Here is an 18,851-nt window from a genome sequence, read left to right as displayed (position 1 = left end):
CCCCCTAATGTCCGGCACCCCCCGCACACATGCCTGCTGCTGCCGCCGATTCCCGTCTCTTGACGCTGAAGGGTGGAGAGCGATGCGCGCGTCTCTCCTGCCCCTCACTGTTTCCCCGTCTCCGGCAGTCATTTAAAATGTCTCTGGCTGTCAGCCAATCAGAGCTTGATTGGCTGCCGGCCCGTGAACTTTGATTGGCTCACAAGCCGGCACTATATTTCAAATGGCCACTGGAGACAGGGACCTGTGAAGTGAGGCGCAGGAGAGACACGCGGTGTGCTTGCCTCCCCTCAGCGTCAGAGACAGGAATCCGCAGCACTGGCAGCAGGAGGGCAAGCACAAATGGGGCCACTTGTGTATCTGGCACCGCTGGGGCCACTTGTGTATCTGGCACCGCTGGGGCCACTTGTGTATCTGGCACCGCTGGGGCCACTTGTGTATCTGGCACCGCTGGGGGCACTTGTGTATCTGGCACCGCTGGGGGCACTTGTGCATCTGGCACCGCTGGGGGCATATAGTGCCAATAGGCGGTGCTAGAGATGCCCAGTAGGTGTGCTAAACACTCCTCCGACAGTGCACCCCCAAAAACAATGTTCTGCGCACGCCTATGGGACTAGCAGACAATTAGGTAAGCAAATGCCTATTGCTGCTGTACAATTTAACTGGGGAACTGAGCATTTATATATTTTTTTCTCTCTCTTGCTAAATAGCCCTGGAAAAAAAAATTCTATCACTGCAATGACCTGCAGTAGAAAATCTGTCTCGATCACTAAGACCAGTCCATTAATGCTGCCAATATCTGAGCTTATAGCGGTCTGTGTTAAATATGTAATATAGAAATGCAATAAAAAGCTTAAATTTATCTCTGCAGGTCTCTGAAGAAATGTATTTACATAAAATGATTGCAATACTATCAAGCATGCAATCTACATTCCGCTTCAGTAGTGTCTGAACCAAATCCAGAAATAAATCCAAGTTTGGCTATCACTGATCGGGAATGTTTACATATCTTAGTTATGAGTAGGAATTATGTTTCCATCAGAGTGACTGAAGAGAAACAGGGTGTAATCATTTGGCAAAAACCATTATCCTAATTAAACGCTCATTGATAGTGAGAGCATACAAGAGAACTGCTGACTGTGCATGGAACACTATACTCACCTAGACATATTTCAGAAACTATTATTGCTTGTCATACAATGTTTTCCAATTATAAGTGGTATTAAATATACTAAATGAACAGGCTATTTTTTTTAGATTTCCCCACAAGGCTTTTGTTATACATGACATGATCGGAGAGTATCATATTTTGGCATGTTCTTCTCAAAATAGCTCTAGGTATTACATGTATTTTCTCCTATGTGTGCACATTCCAATAGTTAAAAATAAAAAATATGATAAGCCACTTCCATGCAAGAGGATAACTCATTTCAGCACAGTCCTCTATACGCTCATACAAAAAGGACAAGTATGCCATGATATTAAAACAAGTATACTTACAGAGTGTTGAGGTTCTTTAAATGTCTAAATGCACCAGGTTGGATATCCTTTATCCTATTAAACCGTAGATCCCTGCAAGATAAGGACATAAACTTTAAATATATATTTTTTGCTAAACTCACAAAGCAATAAAAGTGACAAGTAGTTACCAAAACGTAAGCCACCTTTTAGACCAACCAAATAGAGTAACATAAATGCACAAATCCAGCCTGCTATAGTTTGTTAGTCAATGGTTACCCGACATGTTCAATTCAGTACACAATGTACATCCGCAACGGGCGGGCAAAGGCACTTCGCAACAAGCACCACCGTTAATTTTCCCTCGCACCCATAGATGAGCGAAGACAATCGGCATAGTCTGCCGCCGGCTTAGCTCACCACAGGTTCTATTCCCACTTGGTGGCGTGGACCCATCAACCGAGTGGGAATACCCAGTTTGTGACAGGATTCCAGTCGTGGGTATTTCAGCGGCTGCCAGGATTCCGTCGTCGGCATCCTGAACGCCGGGATCCCGACAGCTGGTATATTGACTGCATCCCATACAAATTTTCCTTAAAAGCCAAAAGCGGGATGTAATGGAGTCAGAGATGCCGGACGAACTTGGAGCAATCACTTAGCATGGTTTTGCCTTGTAGACAATTGCAATTAAAAATGGCCGAGAATATCCCGCACCTCTGGCAATCTGAGACTCTGTTACACCCCGCCGCAAGCCTTAATAAGCCATATGGTGCAATGTGCCTGGCGCAAGTGAGCCACACAGAGCGGTATAGTGTCTTTGCATGAATATGCATCTTCATTTTATTATTATTATTAATATCCTTTATTTATATGGCGCCACAAGGGTTCCACAGCGCCCAATTACAGAGTACATATGCACATAATCAAAACAGGAAAACAGTGACTTACAGTTGAAGACAATATAGGACAAGTACAGGGTAACTAAGCGTAACTACACCAGTAGACGACAGAGATAAGTTTCAAGGTGGCCAAAAAACTGCGGGATTTGGACAGTTGAGGATTATTAAAGTAAGAAAAGGATAAGCACATGAGAGAAGAGGGCCCTACTCATGAGAGCTTACATTCTAAAGGGGAGGGGCAGACAGACAGGGGTGACACAGATGGGGTACATAGAGAGCGTGAAACAGAGTTAGGATGAGATTTGGCTGGGTTTGGTAAAGAAGTGGGTCTTAAGAGCCCGTTTGAAGTTTTGTAGAGAGGTGGAGAGTCTGAGGGGGAGAGGTAAAGAATTCCAGAGAAAGGGAGCAGCACGTGAAAAATCTTGGAGATGGGAGTGGGAGGAAGTAATCAGAAGACAGGAGAATCTGAAAATAAAACACTTACTGAGACTGCACTGATTAAATTGATATGCTGCACTTCTATATTTGTGTGATACAGCATCTGTATCTGTATATAAAGCACAACAGGACTGGGCGTGAAAATGAAAAAAAAAATCTGCGGACAAGCATTAAAGCACTTCATATACAGATTCAGACTACCACACAGACACACAAGTCTCACATATCAAATTCATTGAATCCCTCCAAAGTATACAGGATAACTCACAGTATGTATTTCAAAGTCTTAGAGCATAAAAACTATTCTTTTTTTAATGAACTTCAGCATTAAGTTTCGGTCTTCAAGAGTTTACTTTTTGTGATGAAAAAGAACTGCAAAGAAATACAGGGAACACAAGCAAGTCTTAATTGTAACTGTAACAGATATAATTGTGCCTGGCTGTAATATGCTGGGGTACATCCAGGACTTTGTCCTGGCACAGCTCCTGTCTGTAGCTCTCACTTGCCAGTGTCATTTTTCACTGGGCGCCAGGTGGTTTGGATTCAATGTTACGGCAAAAATGGACGACAGCCTCTTTGTGAGGGAAATGTGTGCACTCAGCGTGAGTCATCCAATGCCCTAAACAGTCCTATGATTTACATGAATGCAGCAGCCGGCTGGAACTATATTCTCATGAAAGTGCGCCTCCAGGCTTGTGACCAAAGCGCACATGAAATGTGACCATGGGAAAAGTGTAGCATACATATCATAAGAAAATAGTCATTTTCAGAATGACGACCCAATACTGCCCCCTCCATCTCTGCCCCCAAAAACATTGATTTCAATAACATCTCTTAGCAACCTTAAATTCATGTATAAACAATTCTCTTGTTAAATATGTTGTAAGATTTAGATTTGTTAATGGTAAGTAAAGCACTGTTTTTTTGTTTTTTTTTAATAACCTGGGTGGAGGCCCTAATATACTTTCTCTTTACAAGCTACAAACATTATAGCTCCGATTCAATACTCCGTACGCCAGTGTCGGTACCTTCAGTCATCAAACTCTGAACACTGAAAGTTTTTGGAGTTTAACAAAGAAAAAAAAAATGCAGATGCATACGCAATAGTATCAAGCTAGAATAATTATAATGACCTCTGCAATCTAACAAAATTAAATCGAGGTGCTTGGCATACTTTTTGGCCAAAAATATGGGCCCATCTACCATGGACAGGTAACCTAGTCTCTGGTGGGTCCCCAACGCGAAGATTCAAGTCTGGGGCGTGGAACCCACGAAGCCGGCAAAGTCAGCTACCCCAAGGCACCACACTAGTGAGAGGCTAGAGTGTTAGTAAGAAGGAATATTAGGGACCTACCAGATGACGTCACCTGGCCGTGGTAGGTGGGCCCATATATTTGGCTGAAAATGATGCTAAAAGAACCACAATTATACTCTACGCTTAATTGCAGAGTTTTGTATAATTGTTCTGATTCTCAGTGTTCTTAAGGATTCGAGTGTGCACCAGCAATTTCTATTTTTTTCTTTTTGTATCTACCCCAATGCATTTTATATATTGACGTGTGTGCATTAAACCCCTAACTTTTTTTCTTTTCTTTTTTTTACAGTATTGCAGTAGATTTTTTTTTTATTTTTTATTATTATTCTTCTTCTTTCTAAATATCCCTACTGTTGGAGTTTCTGTCATAGTGGTGGTGACCTTCAAAAGAGTTCTATATGTCTGTCTATATCTATAACCAGCGTCATTGTGTAAGCACATATCCAAAAGATGCACACTAAGGAACAAAACGTTACATACTTTTTTGGGGGGAACAGGGAGCCCTAGTCTTTACTCTGTCTGAAGAGGGTCACCATCCATTTGCAAGGGACATACATATGTTGTGTCAGAAACTGTTCTCATTGGTTCAAAATTATCACACATATACGTATTTTTACATGTGTATACGAGGATAAAAATAAGATTTTACTTACCGATAAATCTATTTCTCGTAGTCCGTAGTGGATGCTGGGACTCCGTAAGGACCATGGGGAATAGCGGCTCCGCAGGAGACAGGGCACAAAATAAAAGCTTAAGGATCAGGTGGTGTGCACTGGCTCCTCCCCCTATGACCCTCCTCCAAGCCTCAGTTAGGATACTGTGCCCGGACGAGCGTACATAATAAGGAAGGATATTGAATCCCGGGTAAGACTCATACCAGCCACACCAATCACACCGTACAACTCGTGATCTGAACCCAGTTAACAGTATGATAAACGCAAAGGAGCCTCTGAAAAGATGGCTCACAACAATAATAACCCAAATTTTTGTAACAATAACTATATACAAGTATTGCAGACAATCCGCACTAGGGATGGGCGCCCAGCATCCACTACGGACTACGAGAAATAGATTTATCGGTAAGTAAAATCTTATTTTCTCTGACGTCGTAGTGGATGCTGGGACTCCGTAAGGACCATGGGGATTATACCAAAGCTCCCAAACGGGCGGGAGAGTGCGGATGACTCTGCAGCACCGAATGAGAGAACTCCAGGTCCTCCTCAGCCAGGGTATCAAATTTGTAGAATTTAGCAAACGTGTTTGCCCCTGACCAAGTAGCTGCTCGGCAAAGTTGTAAAGCCGAGACCCCTCGGGCAGCCGCCCAAGATGAGCCCACTTTCCTTGTGGAATGGGCTTTTACTGATTTTGGCTGTGGCAATCCTGCCACAGAATGTGCAAGCTGAATTGTACTACAAATCCAACGAGCAATCGTCTGCTTTGAAGCAGGAGCACCCAGCTTGTTGGGTGCATACAGGATAAACAGCGAGTCAGATTTTCTGACTCCAGCCGTCCTGGAAACATATATTTTCAAGGCCCTGACAACGTCAAGCAACTTAGAGTCCTCTAAGTCCCTGGTAGCCGCAGGTACCACAATAGGTTGGTTCATGTGAAATGCAGAAACCACCTTAGGTAGAAATTGAGGACGAGTCCTCAATTCCGCCCTGTCAGAATGAAAAATTAAGTAAGGGCTTTTATATGATAAAGCCGCCAATTCTGACACACGCCTGGCTGAAGCCAAGGCTAACAGCATCGACACCTTCCATGTGAGATATTTTAAGTCCACAGTGGAAAGTGGTTCAAACCAATGTGACTTTAGAAAACTCAACACAACATTGAGATCCCAAGGTGCCACTGGAGGCACAAAAGGAGGCTGTATGTGCAGCACCCCTTTTACAAATGTCTGAACTTCAGGTACTGAAGCCAGTTCTTTCTGGAAGAAAATCGCCAGGGCCGAAATTTGAACCTTAATGGACCCTAATTTTAGGCCCATAGACAGTCCTGTTTGCAGGAAATGAAGGAAACGACCCAGTTGAAATTCCTCTGTAGGGGCCTTCTTGGCCTCACACCACGCAACATATTTACGCCAAATGCGGTGATAATGTTTTGCGGTTACGTCCTTCCTGGCTTTGACCAGAGTAGGGATGACTTCTTCTGGAATGCCTTTTTCCCTCAGGATCCGGCGTTCAACCGCCATGCCGTCAAACGCAGCCGCGGTAAGTCTTGGAACAGACAAGGCCCCTGCAGTAGCAGGTCCTTTCTTAGAGGTAGAGGCCACGGTTCGACCGTGAGCATCTCTTGAAGTTCCGGGTACCAAGTCCTTCTTGGCCAATCCGGAACCACGAGTATAGTTCTTACTCCTCTCCTTCTTATGATTCTCAGTACTTTTGGTATGAGAGGCAGAGGAGGGAACACATACACTGACTGGTACACCCACGGCGTTACCAGAGCGTCCACTGCTATTGCCTGAGGGTCCCTTGACCTGGCGCAATATCTGTCCAGTTTTTTGTTTAGACGTGACGCCATCATGTCCACCTTTGGTTTTTCCCAACGGTTTACAATCAGGTGGAAGACTTCTGGGTGAAGTCCCCACTCTCCCGGGTGAAGGTCGTGTCTGCTGAGGAAGTCTGCTTCCCAGTTGTCCACTCCCGGAATGAACACTGCTGACAGTACTATCACATGATTTTCCGCCCAGCGAAGAATCCTTGCAGCTTCTGCCATTGCCCTCCTGCTTCTCGTGCCGCCCTGTCTGTTTACGTGGGCGACTGACGTGATGTTGTCCGATTGGATCAACACCGCCTGACCCTGAAGCAGAGGTTTTGCTTGACTTAGGGCATTGTAAATGGCCCTTAGTTCCAGAATGTTTATATGAAGAGATGTTTCCATGCTTGACCACAAGCCCTGGAAATTCCTTCCCTGTGTGACTGCTCCCCAGCCTCTCAGGCTGGCATCCGTGGTTACCAGGATCCAATCCTGAATGCCAAATCTGCGGCCCTCTAGTAGATGAGCACTCTGCAGCCACCACAGGAGAGACACCCTTGTCCTTGGCGACAGGGTTATCCGCTGATGCATCTGCAGATGCGATCCGGACCATTTGTCCAGTAGATCCCACTGAAACGTTCTTGCATGGAATCTTCCGAATGGAATCGCTTCGTAAGAAGCCACCATTTTTCCCAGGACCCTCGTGCACTGATGCACTGAGACCTGGCCTGGTTTTAGGAGGTTCCTGACTAGCTCGGATAACTCCCTGGCCTTCTCCTCCGGGAGAAACACCTTCTTCTGGACTGTGTCCAGAATCATTCCTAGGAACAGTAGACGTGTCGTTGGAATCAGCTGCGATTTTGGAATATTTAGAATCCACCCGTGCTGACGTAACACTACCTGAGATAGTGCTACTCCGACTTCTAACTGTTCCCTGGATCTTGCCCTTATCAGGAGATCGTCCAAGTAAGGGATAATTAAAATGCCTTTTCTTCGTAGAAGAATCATCATTTCGGCCATTACCTTGGTAAAGACCCGAGGTGCCGTGGACAATCCAAACGGCAGCGTCTGAAACTGATAATGACAGTTTTGTACTACAAACCTGAGGTACCCTTGGTGAGAAGGGTATATTGGGACGTGGAGATAAGCATCTTTGATGTCCAGAGACACCATATAGTCCCCTTCTTCCAGGTTCGCTATCACTGCTCTGAGTGACTCCATCTTGAATTTGAACCTTTTTATGTAAGTGTTCAAGGATTTCAGATTTAAAATTGGTCTCACCGAGCCATCCGGCTTCGGTACCACAAACAGCGTGGAATAATACCCCTTTCCCTGTTGCAGGAGGGGTACCTTGATTATCACCTGCTGGGAATACAGCTTGTGAATGGCTTCCAAAACTGCCTCCCTGTCGGAGGGAGACTTTGGTAAAGCAGACTTCAGGAACCGACGAGGGGGAAACGCCTCAAATTCCAGTTTGTACCCCTGCGATACTACCTGTAGAATCCAGGGATCCACTTGCGAGTGAGCCCACTGCGCGTTGAAATTCTTGAGACGGGCCCCCACCATATCTGAGTCTGCTTGTAAAGCCCCAGCGTCATGCTGAAGACTTGGCAGAAGCAGGGGAGGGCTTCTGCTACTGGGAAGCGGCTGCGTGGTGCAGTCTTTTTCCTCTTCCTCTGCCCCGGGGCAGAAAGGAGTGGCCTTTTGCTCGCTTGTACTTATGGGAACGAAAGTACTGAGTTTGAAAAGACGGTGTCTTTTTCTGCTGATGTGAAGTGACCTGGGGTAAAAAGGTGGATTTCCCAGCCGTTGCCGTGGCCACCAGGTCCGATAGACCAGCCCCAAATAACTCCTCCCCTTTATACGGCAATACTTCCATGTGCCGTTTGGAATCCGCATCCCCTGACCACTGTCGCGTCCATAACGCTCTTCTGGCAGAGATGGACATAGCACTTACTCTTGATGCCAGGGTGCAAATATCCCTCTGTGCATCACGCATATATAGCAATGCATCCTTTAAATGTTCTATAGTTAACAAAATATTGTCCCTATCCAGGGTATCAATATTCTCAGTCAGGGAATCCGACCATGCGACTCCAGCACTGCACATCCAGGCTGAGGCGATTGCTGGTCGCAGTATAACACCAGTATGTGTGTATATACTTTTTAGGATATTTTCCAGCCTTCTATCAGCTGGTTCTTTGAGGGTGGCCGTATCAGGAGACGGTAACGCTACTTGTTTAGATAAACGTGTGAGCGCCTTATCTACCCTAGGGGGTGTTTCCCAACGCGCCCTAACCTCTGGCGGGAAGGGATATAATGCTAATAATTTATTAGAAATTAGCTGTTTTTTATCGGGGGAAACCCACGCTTTATCACACACCTCATTTATTTCCTCTGACTCAGGAAAAACTATTGGTAGCTTTTTCACACCCCACATAATACCCTTCTTTGTGGTACTTGTAGTGTCAGAAAGGTTCAATGCCTCTTTCATTGCCGTGATCATGTAACGTGTGGCCCTACTGGACATTACGTTTGTCTCGTCACCGTCGACACTAGACTCAGTATCTGTGTCAGGGTCTGTGTCGACCCACTGAGGTAACGGGCGTTTTAGCGCCCCTGACGGTGTCTGAGACGCCTGGACAGGCACTAATTGATTTGCCGGCTGTCTCATGTCGTCAACAGTTTTTTGCAAATTGCTGACATTATCACTTAATTGTTTAAATACAATCATCCAGTCAGGTGTCGACTCCCTAGGGGGTGACATCACCAACACAGGCAACTGCTCCGCCTCCACATCATTTTCCTCCTCATACATGTCGACACACGCGTACCGACACACAGCACACACACCGGGAATGCTCTGATAGAGGACAGGACCCCACTTAGCCCTTTGGAGAGACAGAGGGAGAGTCTGCCAGCACACACCCAGCGCTATATATATACAGGGATAACCTTATATAAGTGTTATTCCCTTATAGCTGCTGTTATTATCGTTATTTGCTGCCAAAAATGCCCCCCCTTCTCTTTTTTACCCTGATTCTGAAGCAGGACTGCAGGGGAGAGTCAGGGAGCCGTCCTTCCAGCGGAGCTGTGAGGGAAAATGGCGCTTGTGTGCTGAGGAGATAGGCTCCGCCCCTTCACGACGTCCTTATCTCCCGCTTTTTTGTGTAAAAATGGCAGGGGTTAAAATACATCCATATAGCCCAGGAGCTATATGTGATGTATTCTTTTTGCCACCTAAGGTATATACTGTTATATTGCGTCTCAGGGCGCTCCCCCCCAGCGCCCTGCACCCTCAGTGACCGGAGTGTGAAGTGTGCTGAGAGCAATGGCGCACAGCTGCGGTGCTGTGCGCTACCTTAGTCTGAAGACAGGATGTCTTCTGCCGCCGATTTCACCGGACCTCTTCGTCTCTTCTGGCTCTGTAAGGGGGACGGCGGCGCGGCTCCGGTGACCCATCCAGGCTGTACCTGTGATCGTCCCTCTGGAGCTAATGTCCAGTAGCCTAAGAAGCCCAATCCACTCTGCACGCAGGTGAGTTCGCTTCTTCTCCCCTTAGTCCCACGATGCAGTGAGCCTGTTGCCAGCAGGACTCACTGAAAATAAAAAAAACCTAAACTAAACTTTTATTCTAAGCAGCTCAGGAGAGCCACCTAGATTGCACCCTTCTCGGCCGGGCACAAAAATCTAACTGAGGCTTGGAGGAGGGTCATAGGGGGAGGAGCCAGTGCACACCACCTGATCCTTAAGCTTTTATTTTGTGCCCTGTCTCCTGCGGAGCCGCTATTCCCCATGGTCCTTACGGAGTCCCAGCATCCACTAGGACGTCAGAGAAAAGAAGATTAATCTCTATGGTGTAATAACCAGGGAAAGCGCCAAAGACCTTTATATCTCGTATTAAACACTTGACATGGCACACAGAGGACAAGGCCAGTGAGCCACAGCAAATGACCTTGAAAAACAGTCAATGAACCTTACCTCACCCCACGTATGGTAACAATAACATTAACTCTGGGCAAACAAACAGAGATCTACAATAACCTTGACCCACAGACAGACACACAGATAAGTAATGACTCTGCCCTTGACTCACAGACAACCAAGGACCCTCTCCCATAGAAGATGACCATAAATCTGTCCATGTGACACAGATGACATAACAATGATTCTGGCCATAGCCCACAGAAAGATAATGACCCTTACTTTCACCCAAAGAAAATTACTCTAACCCGGGCCATGAACCATAGAAATTACCCCAACACTGGCCATGACCCAAAGACAATGGCATTGACCACTGCTTTCCTCTTAAATGTTATTTATGTGCTTCATGGGACTTACTATTACGGCTACCATTGTCCCATGCATTCCTCACACCAAAAATTGAATCCAAGAATCCGGTGATGTCACTCTCAGCTGTCAATATTAGAGTTTGGATGGTAACATAGAAACAAAACTTGACAGCATATCAGAACCACTTGGCCCATCTAGTCTGCAACCTTGATCAATCATTTAAGTAGAGAAAGGAAGTGAATCATATAATCAGTAATTCTGACATCAGAACATGCAATGTACATAAACATTATCTATAGAAACCATTGAAGAATGTCTAATATTTATTGTATACCTCATGTATCTTCAGAATTGCATACTACACTTCATTCATAGTATCAGGAGCGGTTCTTGGTGCGGGCAAGTAGTGCCTGCGCCCGGGGCGCTGCGGCCTGGGGGCGCGGCCGCAGTCACCCCGCAGGCACCGCCGCCTACCCGCACCCCGTTCCCCGGCTGCAGCAGACGCTGTGGGCTGTGTGGGCGTCCGCTGCAGCCGGCTCCAGTGACAGACACTAGAGGTCAGTATTGACCTCTAGTGTCTGTGCGGCGCTGCTATGGGAGAGATGTCATGACGTCTCTCCCATAGAGAGGAGCCGCGGGAGGCAAGAGACGGAGCATCAGCAGTGGCGGTCGGGAAGCAGGAGAGGGGCAGTGGTAAGTATTGTTTTTTTTTTGTGTGTGTGTTTGACAGCGGCAGGTGGCACAGCAGCAGAGAGCACAACTCCAGGGGGCACAGCAGCAGAGGGCACAACTCCAGGGGGCAAAGCAGCAGAGGGCACAACTACAGGGGACACAACTACTGGGCGCAAAGCAATAGGGGGCAAATCTACTGGGGGCAAAGCAACAGGGTTCACAGCAACAGAGGACACAACTACTGGGGGCAAAGCAACAGGGGGCACAACTACTGGGGAAAATCTACTGGGGGCAAAGCAACAGGGAGTACAGCTACTGGGGGCAAAGCAACAAGCGACGGGGCACAACTAATGGGGGCACAGCTACAGGGGGCAAATCAACTGGGGGGCACAACTACTTGAAGCAAATCTGGGGCCATAACTGTGGCCACACACCCCCCCCTATGAAACCATGCCCCTATCACTTGGCGCGCGCCTACGGCACGCACTGTTTTGCCGTAGGGGGGGGCCCCAAGTGGAAAGTTTCGCACTGGGCGCCACAAGGTGTAGAACAACCGGCCCTGCATAGTATACATGAGTTAGTGAATATACAGTTCTAAAGACTTAAATTTTGTTAAAATAGCTGTACCATTGGAAGCATGTGAACATGTTAGAATGGAGAATTTAAGCAGTAGCAACAAAAATGTACTCAAACCACCATAGATTTGCAAGACACACGATTTCTCAAAGGAATTTAAAGCTCTTGGCAGAAAACCTATGGGACAATTCACTCTAAATATATTTGAAATCATTGCCAGTAAAACTTAAATTTACTAAAAGTACTGAATAGCCTCAATATGAGTAAAATTCTGAAACGCCTAAAAAATAAAACCTTTAACATAGGCAAATGAGGCTTGACAACACATATAGAAAAAGCAATTTGTGTATCAAACTAACAAAGGCCTTTATTACTCTGAAGGCATATAAGACCTTAGGTTGTATTGGATATACAGAAAATATTGGTTTTGCTGCTAGGGAAATTAAAGGGGTGAGTTTCTGTTGGATTGGCAGTTAGGGGCCAATTTATCAATGAGCTTTAGTTATTTAAAACTCATCGCATATGATAAATTGTGATTGGCTTGAGCACCATTTATGACATGGAACGAGTTTTAAATAGCTAAAACTCATTGATAAATGGGCCACAAAGTGCTTAAGAATGAATACTAATGGATGCGAGGGGGTGGAGATTCAGAGTAGGTTATTTAAGTGACGCTTCTAGGATTTTCTGTGACTTGCCATTTTGGATTCCTGCCTTCCCTAACCCCCTTTTTTAGGTTTCTCTTATTTCCCCATTTGTTGTTGTTGGATCGCCAATATGTTATCATACCTTTTCATTCAACATGAGAAGAACAGTAAAGCATTGTAGTCAGTGGCCACAAGCTGTGGCTATTGAGAAATTCATGTTTTGTAGGTGTTGACTAGTTAGTTTGCTTTTGGGACTCAGTCAATCCATTTGTGGGAGTGTATAAGTTGAAGGTGGATTCAGGTTGAACCTTTTGGTTTGTGATGTAGCTGGCTGGAGTAGATTGCAATGCTTTGTAGGCCACCCAAGTTATGATAAAACCAATAAAAGCTCTAACCTTGCATGCCAAATCTTGTGCCTGTGTACGGGTTGAGTATCCCATATCCAAATACTCTGAAATCCGGAATATTCCAAAATACAGATTTTTTTGAGTGAGACTGAGATAGTGAAACCTTTGTTTTCTGATGGCTCAATGTACACAAACTTTGTTTAATACACAAAGTTATTAAAAATATTGTATTAAATGACCTTTAGGCTGTGTATATAAGGTGTATATGAAACATAAATGAATTGTGTGTATGTACACATACGCTGTTTGAGTTATTAAAAATATTGGCTAAAATGACCTTCAGCTGTGTATATAAGGTGTATATGAAACAAATGCATTCTGTGCTTAGAATTGGGTCCCATCGCCATGATATCTCATTATGGTATGCAATTATTCCAAAATATGGAAAAATCCCATATCCAAAATACTTCTGGTCCCAAGCATATTGTATAAGGGATACTCAACCTGTATTTATTTTTTTGAGCACTTAATTATTTTAAACGTTGTTGGGTTGAGGTACTTTTGTTGAGGTATTTATATTATTGAGGTCATCAAACAACATTATACAAATAAGTGTGCACACATAAAGAGCATACTTGCCTACTTTTGAAAAAGCATTTTGGGAAAGTAACATCTATCAGCGCGGACGTGTGTCATAAAAATGACTTACAGACAAATGTAAAATGAGCCCCAAAGCTTGGAAAATCTACTTGCTGAAGAACACTGATATTTTTCAGGATTTGTTTATGTTTTGTGTTTTATACTAGAGGTTCTATATACTGTAAGTGGCCACGAGAAAACCTTATTTAAAATGCATGAAGCCATTGTGCCTTATCACCAATGCAGGGAAATGGCACGGATGATCCCATTTAAACGTATGCATCTCTGATACCACTTTCAGATTGCAAACCCAGGTCGGACCAAGCATTTGAACCCGGGTCCGAGCAGGCTCAGACCCTTTCACATTGCAGTTTTGACCGTGGTTATTCCTGGGTTGGTGCCTTTCACAGTGATCAGCCAATTAGCACCTTTTTCTGAGACCCTTGTTAAATATCCCAGGTCAAAAGGCGTTCACACTGCACAACGACCCAGGTCCAACCCGTGTTTAACCCTTCTCTTAACCCGGGCTGAAATGCCAGATTGCTCAACCCGGTTTATTCACTTTGGTGCTTTCACACTGCACCTCGACCCGGGTAAGCATTGAATGCATTATATTAAAACACCTGTGTGTAAAATGACCAGTCCTACATATTAAAGTTTTGCCAGGACAGTTCCTGTTATATTTTATCAATAATAATAATAAAAAAATAAAAAAAATTCTACTAGAACGAAGCAGCTGTTTCTTCTTACGGTTACACAAACAATTCATGCAACACTTCCCAGCTATTCACCCACAGGATGTTAACTGATGTTTTGAATGCATCTTGTCATGGGAGGTCACTTGCAATAAACATTAAAATGAGCAAACAGTGTTCAAGAAGCAACAATGTTAACGCAATATCGCAACATAGTATTGAAAAGAACCTACAGAAGATGGTGAGAGGGGATCTTTGCCCAGACAGAGGCATTAATAGGACACACTGGCTAAGTGATCTATAGCAGCCATTGGTGATGGGCATTTGTGTGTAGCCAATTGTGGTGGTATGGTTGGAACATACTTGCCTACTTTGTAGATGATGCGGGCAACTTCCATAGGGAGACTTAAGTCATCAAACCCGCCATGGTCACAGCAAAATACTGTGAGCGTGGGTCTGTGGTGAATTGGCGGTGTTAAATAATAACATTTTGTACCGTGTAGCCCCAACCCCTCCACTATTCCAGGTCTCATCTGCCCATTCTGCCCAAATCCCTAGGAAGTGAGCGGGATATAAGAGGAGTGACCACTCTACAAGGAGTTCAGGGAACTAACCTAAAAATTTTTCGCAACTTCCGGGTAGGCAAGTATGGGTTAGAATAAAGAGAGAAAGTAGAAAGTGAAGAGACAAATGATGAACCAATCACTGTAGAAATGTCAACACAGTCATATGCTGGCAACCATAACCATCCATCACCGCTGAAGCTCCTTCCTTTGGCTCCGGAAAGGTCTGTCTCATGAGGCACTCCTGTGGTCAGCAGCCAGCTGGGAACAGCTGCTAGCCTGGTATTTTTCTATTGCATCATGCTTACTGCAGTACACAGAGCCAGGACACTTGTCCTACACATTTGTCAACAAGGAGGCCACATAGATTACCAAAGGAGGAACAGAGATTCCACAGCAATGACAGTTGGACACTGAACTAAGATATTTTTTTAGATTTTTAAAAACCATATTGGAAAACTTACAACATTTTCGGTGGCATAACACCACGCAACCCCACCATGTCATCTCCCACTACAATAAAGACACAGTTTCATATTTAAGATGATGATTATGTGGGAGGTACAGGCTGCTGTGCTTTAGAGTAACTTTCTCAAGAAAAGATACTGGCCCAGATTTATTAAGCCTTGAAGACCGATAAATTGCACGGTGATAAAGTGTCAACCAATCCGCTCCTAACTGTCATTTTTCAAACACAGCCTGTTTGGTTGGTACTTTATCACCGTGTAATTTAACTCTCCACGGCTTGATAAATCTGGACCACTGTTCCCTAATATAACCTATTCACTTTCAAAGGTCAACTATCTTGACACGTATTTAAACTTCTTCTTTTTTTTTTAAAGTACCATTTACATTACATATTATGAGATCATACTTCTATTTCAGAAGATATGTTGACAGTTACCATCATTACAAAGAAACTGCTTTAAGTATTTTGCTTTGAAAGTTGCAGATATAATCTCTAAGCTAATGGTGACTTACGTACCTCTGAAACTATGCCAGTATTACACCAAGTATTTTACATTTTACATTTGTTATCAGTGTTTAGTTTGAGCATTGCAATCAGTCTTAAGAAACTAGTGATTTATTTTTTAAAGAACTCAACAATTCCATTAATTCCTTATTGCTATAAAGGTATGTTTGCCTTCAAAAAAAAAAAAAAAAAACAAAGTGTGTTTTTTTGTGGTTTATAATATTTCTACATACATACACACTTTCCAAAGCTTAGTACATCTGCCCCAGGATCCGTCAGGATAGAGTGGAAAAATGAATAAACTAGCAGCCAATCAGCTTCTGTCATTTTTCAAACACAGGGGTCTGTCCATTCATTTTCCCTTCATTTCTACAAAAGTAGGGAAAAAAAATTCCAAGCCATTCATTATAAAAGGTAATATAGTAGAGGACATGGATATTTCCTGCTGATCTTCCAGTCCAGATCTGTCCTGGTGTCCCCATACAGTAACATGGAAGACCTACTGTATAAAGCACCAAAAATACTTAATTATTGTAACTCGACAGCAAAAAACTGTGCCCCATTCAGATGCTGCCGATTCCCGGTCCCCCACTGCTCTATGGTAAGGAGGTCTGGGTTGCGAAAAGGGATCCTTTCACCTCTTTGGAACCCTCTGCTGGACGTCGGGTACATCGTATGCATGTGTGAACCCAGTTCACGCATGTGCACTAACACTGCCCAGTCAGAATCGGCAGTGGTAAGCCTCGCTGCTAGGGAAGTAGCAGTCTCAGGGATTGCAGGGACAGCTGATTTTTGGATCATCTGTCCCTGCACTGGAGCAATGCTAAATTGCTCTAGTGTTTTAGTATCCACTGCTGCTACCTGTGATTACAGAGTACCAGCGCTTAACAAGAAGATCTTTAAGAATGGGCCAGCAACTGCCACTTTTGAAGGATAAAATTGCTTCCAGTTTTACGCTATAGCAGACAGGTAGAAATCCATTTGGTGAACATGACTGAGCCAGTCACATTACCAAGCAAATTCTGAGGAGCAGACAGCACCAGTATCAAGGGACCAGTTGGAAGCGATCTATACACAACTCATACAAACATAGACACAAAACAAAAAACACAAAGACGTTAATAGTCCACTTGAGAGGGATTGCAAACTTCCTCTATGGCAGGGCAGCAACATTGTAAATAATGGGCTAGCACCATCTGCCAATGGCGTTAGCTCACATGAGCAAGAAACACAAAGTTTTGTAGATCTTGTTAAATACCACATCTGTACAAAAAAAAACTATTGGGACAGCTGTTTTGGTAGCCGACCGACAGAAAGATATCTTCGCTATCTCCGGCTTTTTTATTTGGTACATTTGATGGATACTTAATTCTGCAATAATAGCAGTTCCTGTTTATTTTAAGGGCAGAGTTGATTAGTAAACATGCCTCACTATCTGAAATCATTTAGAGGGAGTATAGTGACTAAAAGGTGAGACTGTCTGAAGGACCAATATACATACAGCAAAGAAACGGAAAGAAATACAGGGACTACAATGCAATCGGTAACATTTATGAAATCTACTATCAGACATGTGATATTGCTTTGTTCTTAAAGGCTCAGGCACAACACAAATTCAGAAAGTGCACCAACAAAAAATAGTGTCTACTTTGCTGTACAGAACTTTTGGTTGAAAAACTAAGTTTTAGCGGGACATGTACTAAGCAGTGATAAAAGCGGAGAAGTGAGCCAGTGGAGAAGTTGCGAATGGCAACCAACCAATCAGCTGCTCTGTATACGCTTATAGCATGCAAATTATAACTCTTACATCGATGATTGGTTGCCATGGGCAACTTCTCCTCTGGCTCACTTCTACACTTTTATCACTGCTTTGTACATGACTCCCTTAATCAGTTAATCTCATTTTTATTGAGTAAGTGAATGATTAAATGGAAGGGTGTGTGTGCGCAAAAGGATTATAAAAGGAATTATATCTAACGTAAAGCAGGAGTATATAGGGGCAGAAGTTCTTACTGTTGCTTATTGTATTGTATTATTACATCACATTAAAAGTGGTAGAAGGTAGCTTAGGTAGCATAGATTACTGATAAACATTTTTCTTATGCATTAGATTAGAGAAAGAGGATGTAATGGTGGACAGGCGTGTTGGCAGTTTTATAAGAAGCCATAGATGTTTAACATTTTTACTAAATAGATGTTATAGGGCTGATATACCAATTTTAACTATGCGTCTTCATTTCAAAATTCACCTTTATGGTTATTAATAATTACCTAGTAAGATTGTGTTATTTATTTTCCTAATTAGTGTCCTTGTGTTCTCATTTGTTGGGAAAGGGAGAAAACCAGAATTACCATGCCTAAACCATAGCAGAAAACCCAAGATGACCACTGGTGAACCACGTCCTTAGATGAAAGTAGACAGATTAGATGTAGGTATTTAGATTAACAAAACAAAATGGGTGGAATTCAATTGTTTTTATCGCGGTCGCCACTAGATAGCGCCTGATGATCGCAATCAAATCGTTCTGCCGTTCGGGCGCCCCCAGCAGCCACAGAGGTCACATTTTTTCTCAAATATTCCTAGGGGTCTGAGAAAAACGTGTGTAAACTCGGCACCTTGGGTGTCCAAGCAGTAGCTAACATGTATGATACCATCAATGTCATGAAAGCATTGTCCACTACACATTGATGCATTGGGATAAGACTGGCTTCTGATACTTGGCTAACATTTGCAGGAGGCCTTTCTGTGCTCACAACTCGAATTTTGCCTTCAGTTGAACCAGGAACAGGAGTCTGCATCACATGGCATGTTTGAGTTCAAGAGGGCACTTTAGATGTGAAGTGTTTCCACTTGTTTT

At 43.9% G+C, this 18,851-nt stretch overlaps 1 protein-coding gene across 1 annotated transcript in view; it reads right to left on the bottom strand.

Moving 5' to 3' along the window:
• The window catches only part of PXDN (peroxidasin), a 193,269-nt gene that overhangs the window by 89,375 nt on the left and 85,043 nt on the right, over positions 1–18,851 (bottom strand). Inside the window, exon 2 of the mRNA XM_063915492.1 lies at positions 1,501–1,572. Within this exon, the coding sequence (XP_063771562.1) occupies positions 1,501–1,572 (72 nt within the window). The remainder of the gene's footprint in view (positions 1–1,500; positions 1,573–18,851) is intronic.

The sequence above is a fragment of the Pseudophryne corroboree genome, chromosome 4, assembly GCF_028390025.1.
Source record: "Pseudophryne corroboree isolate aPseCor3 chromosome 4, aPseCor3.hap2, whole genome shotgun sequence".
NCBI classification, from domain to species: domain Eukaryota; kingdom Metazoa; phylum Chordata; class Amphibia; order Anura; family Myobatrachidae; genus Pseudophryne; species Pseudophryne corroboree.
Note: the sequence above shows the minus strand (reverse complement) of the source record. Positions and strands in the feature narration are given on the sequence as shown.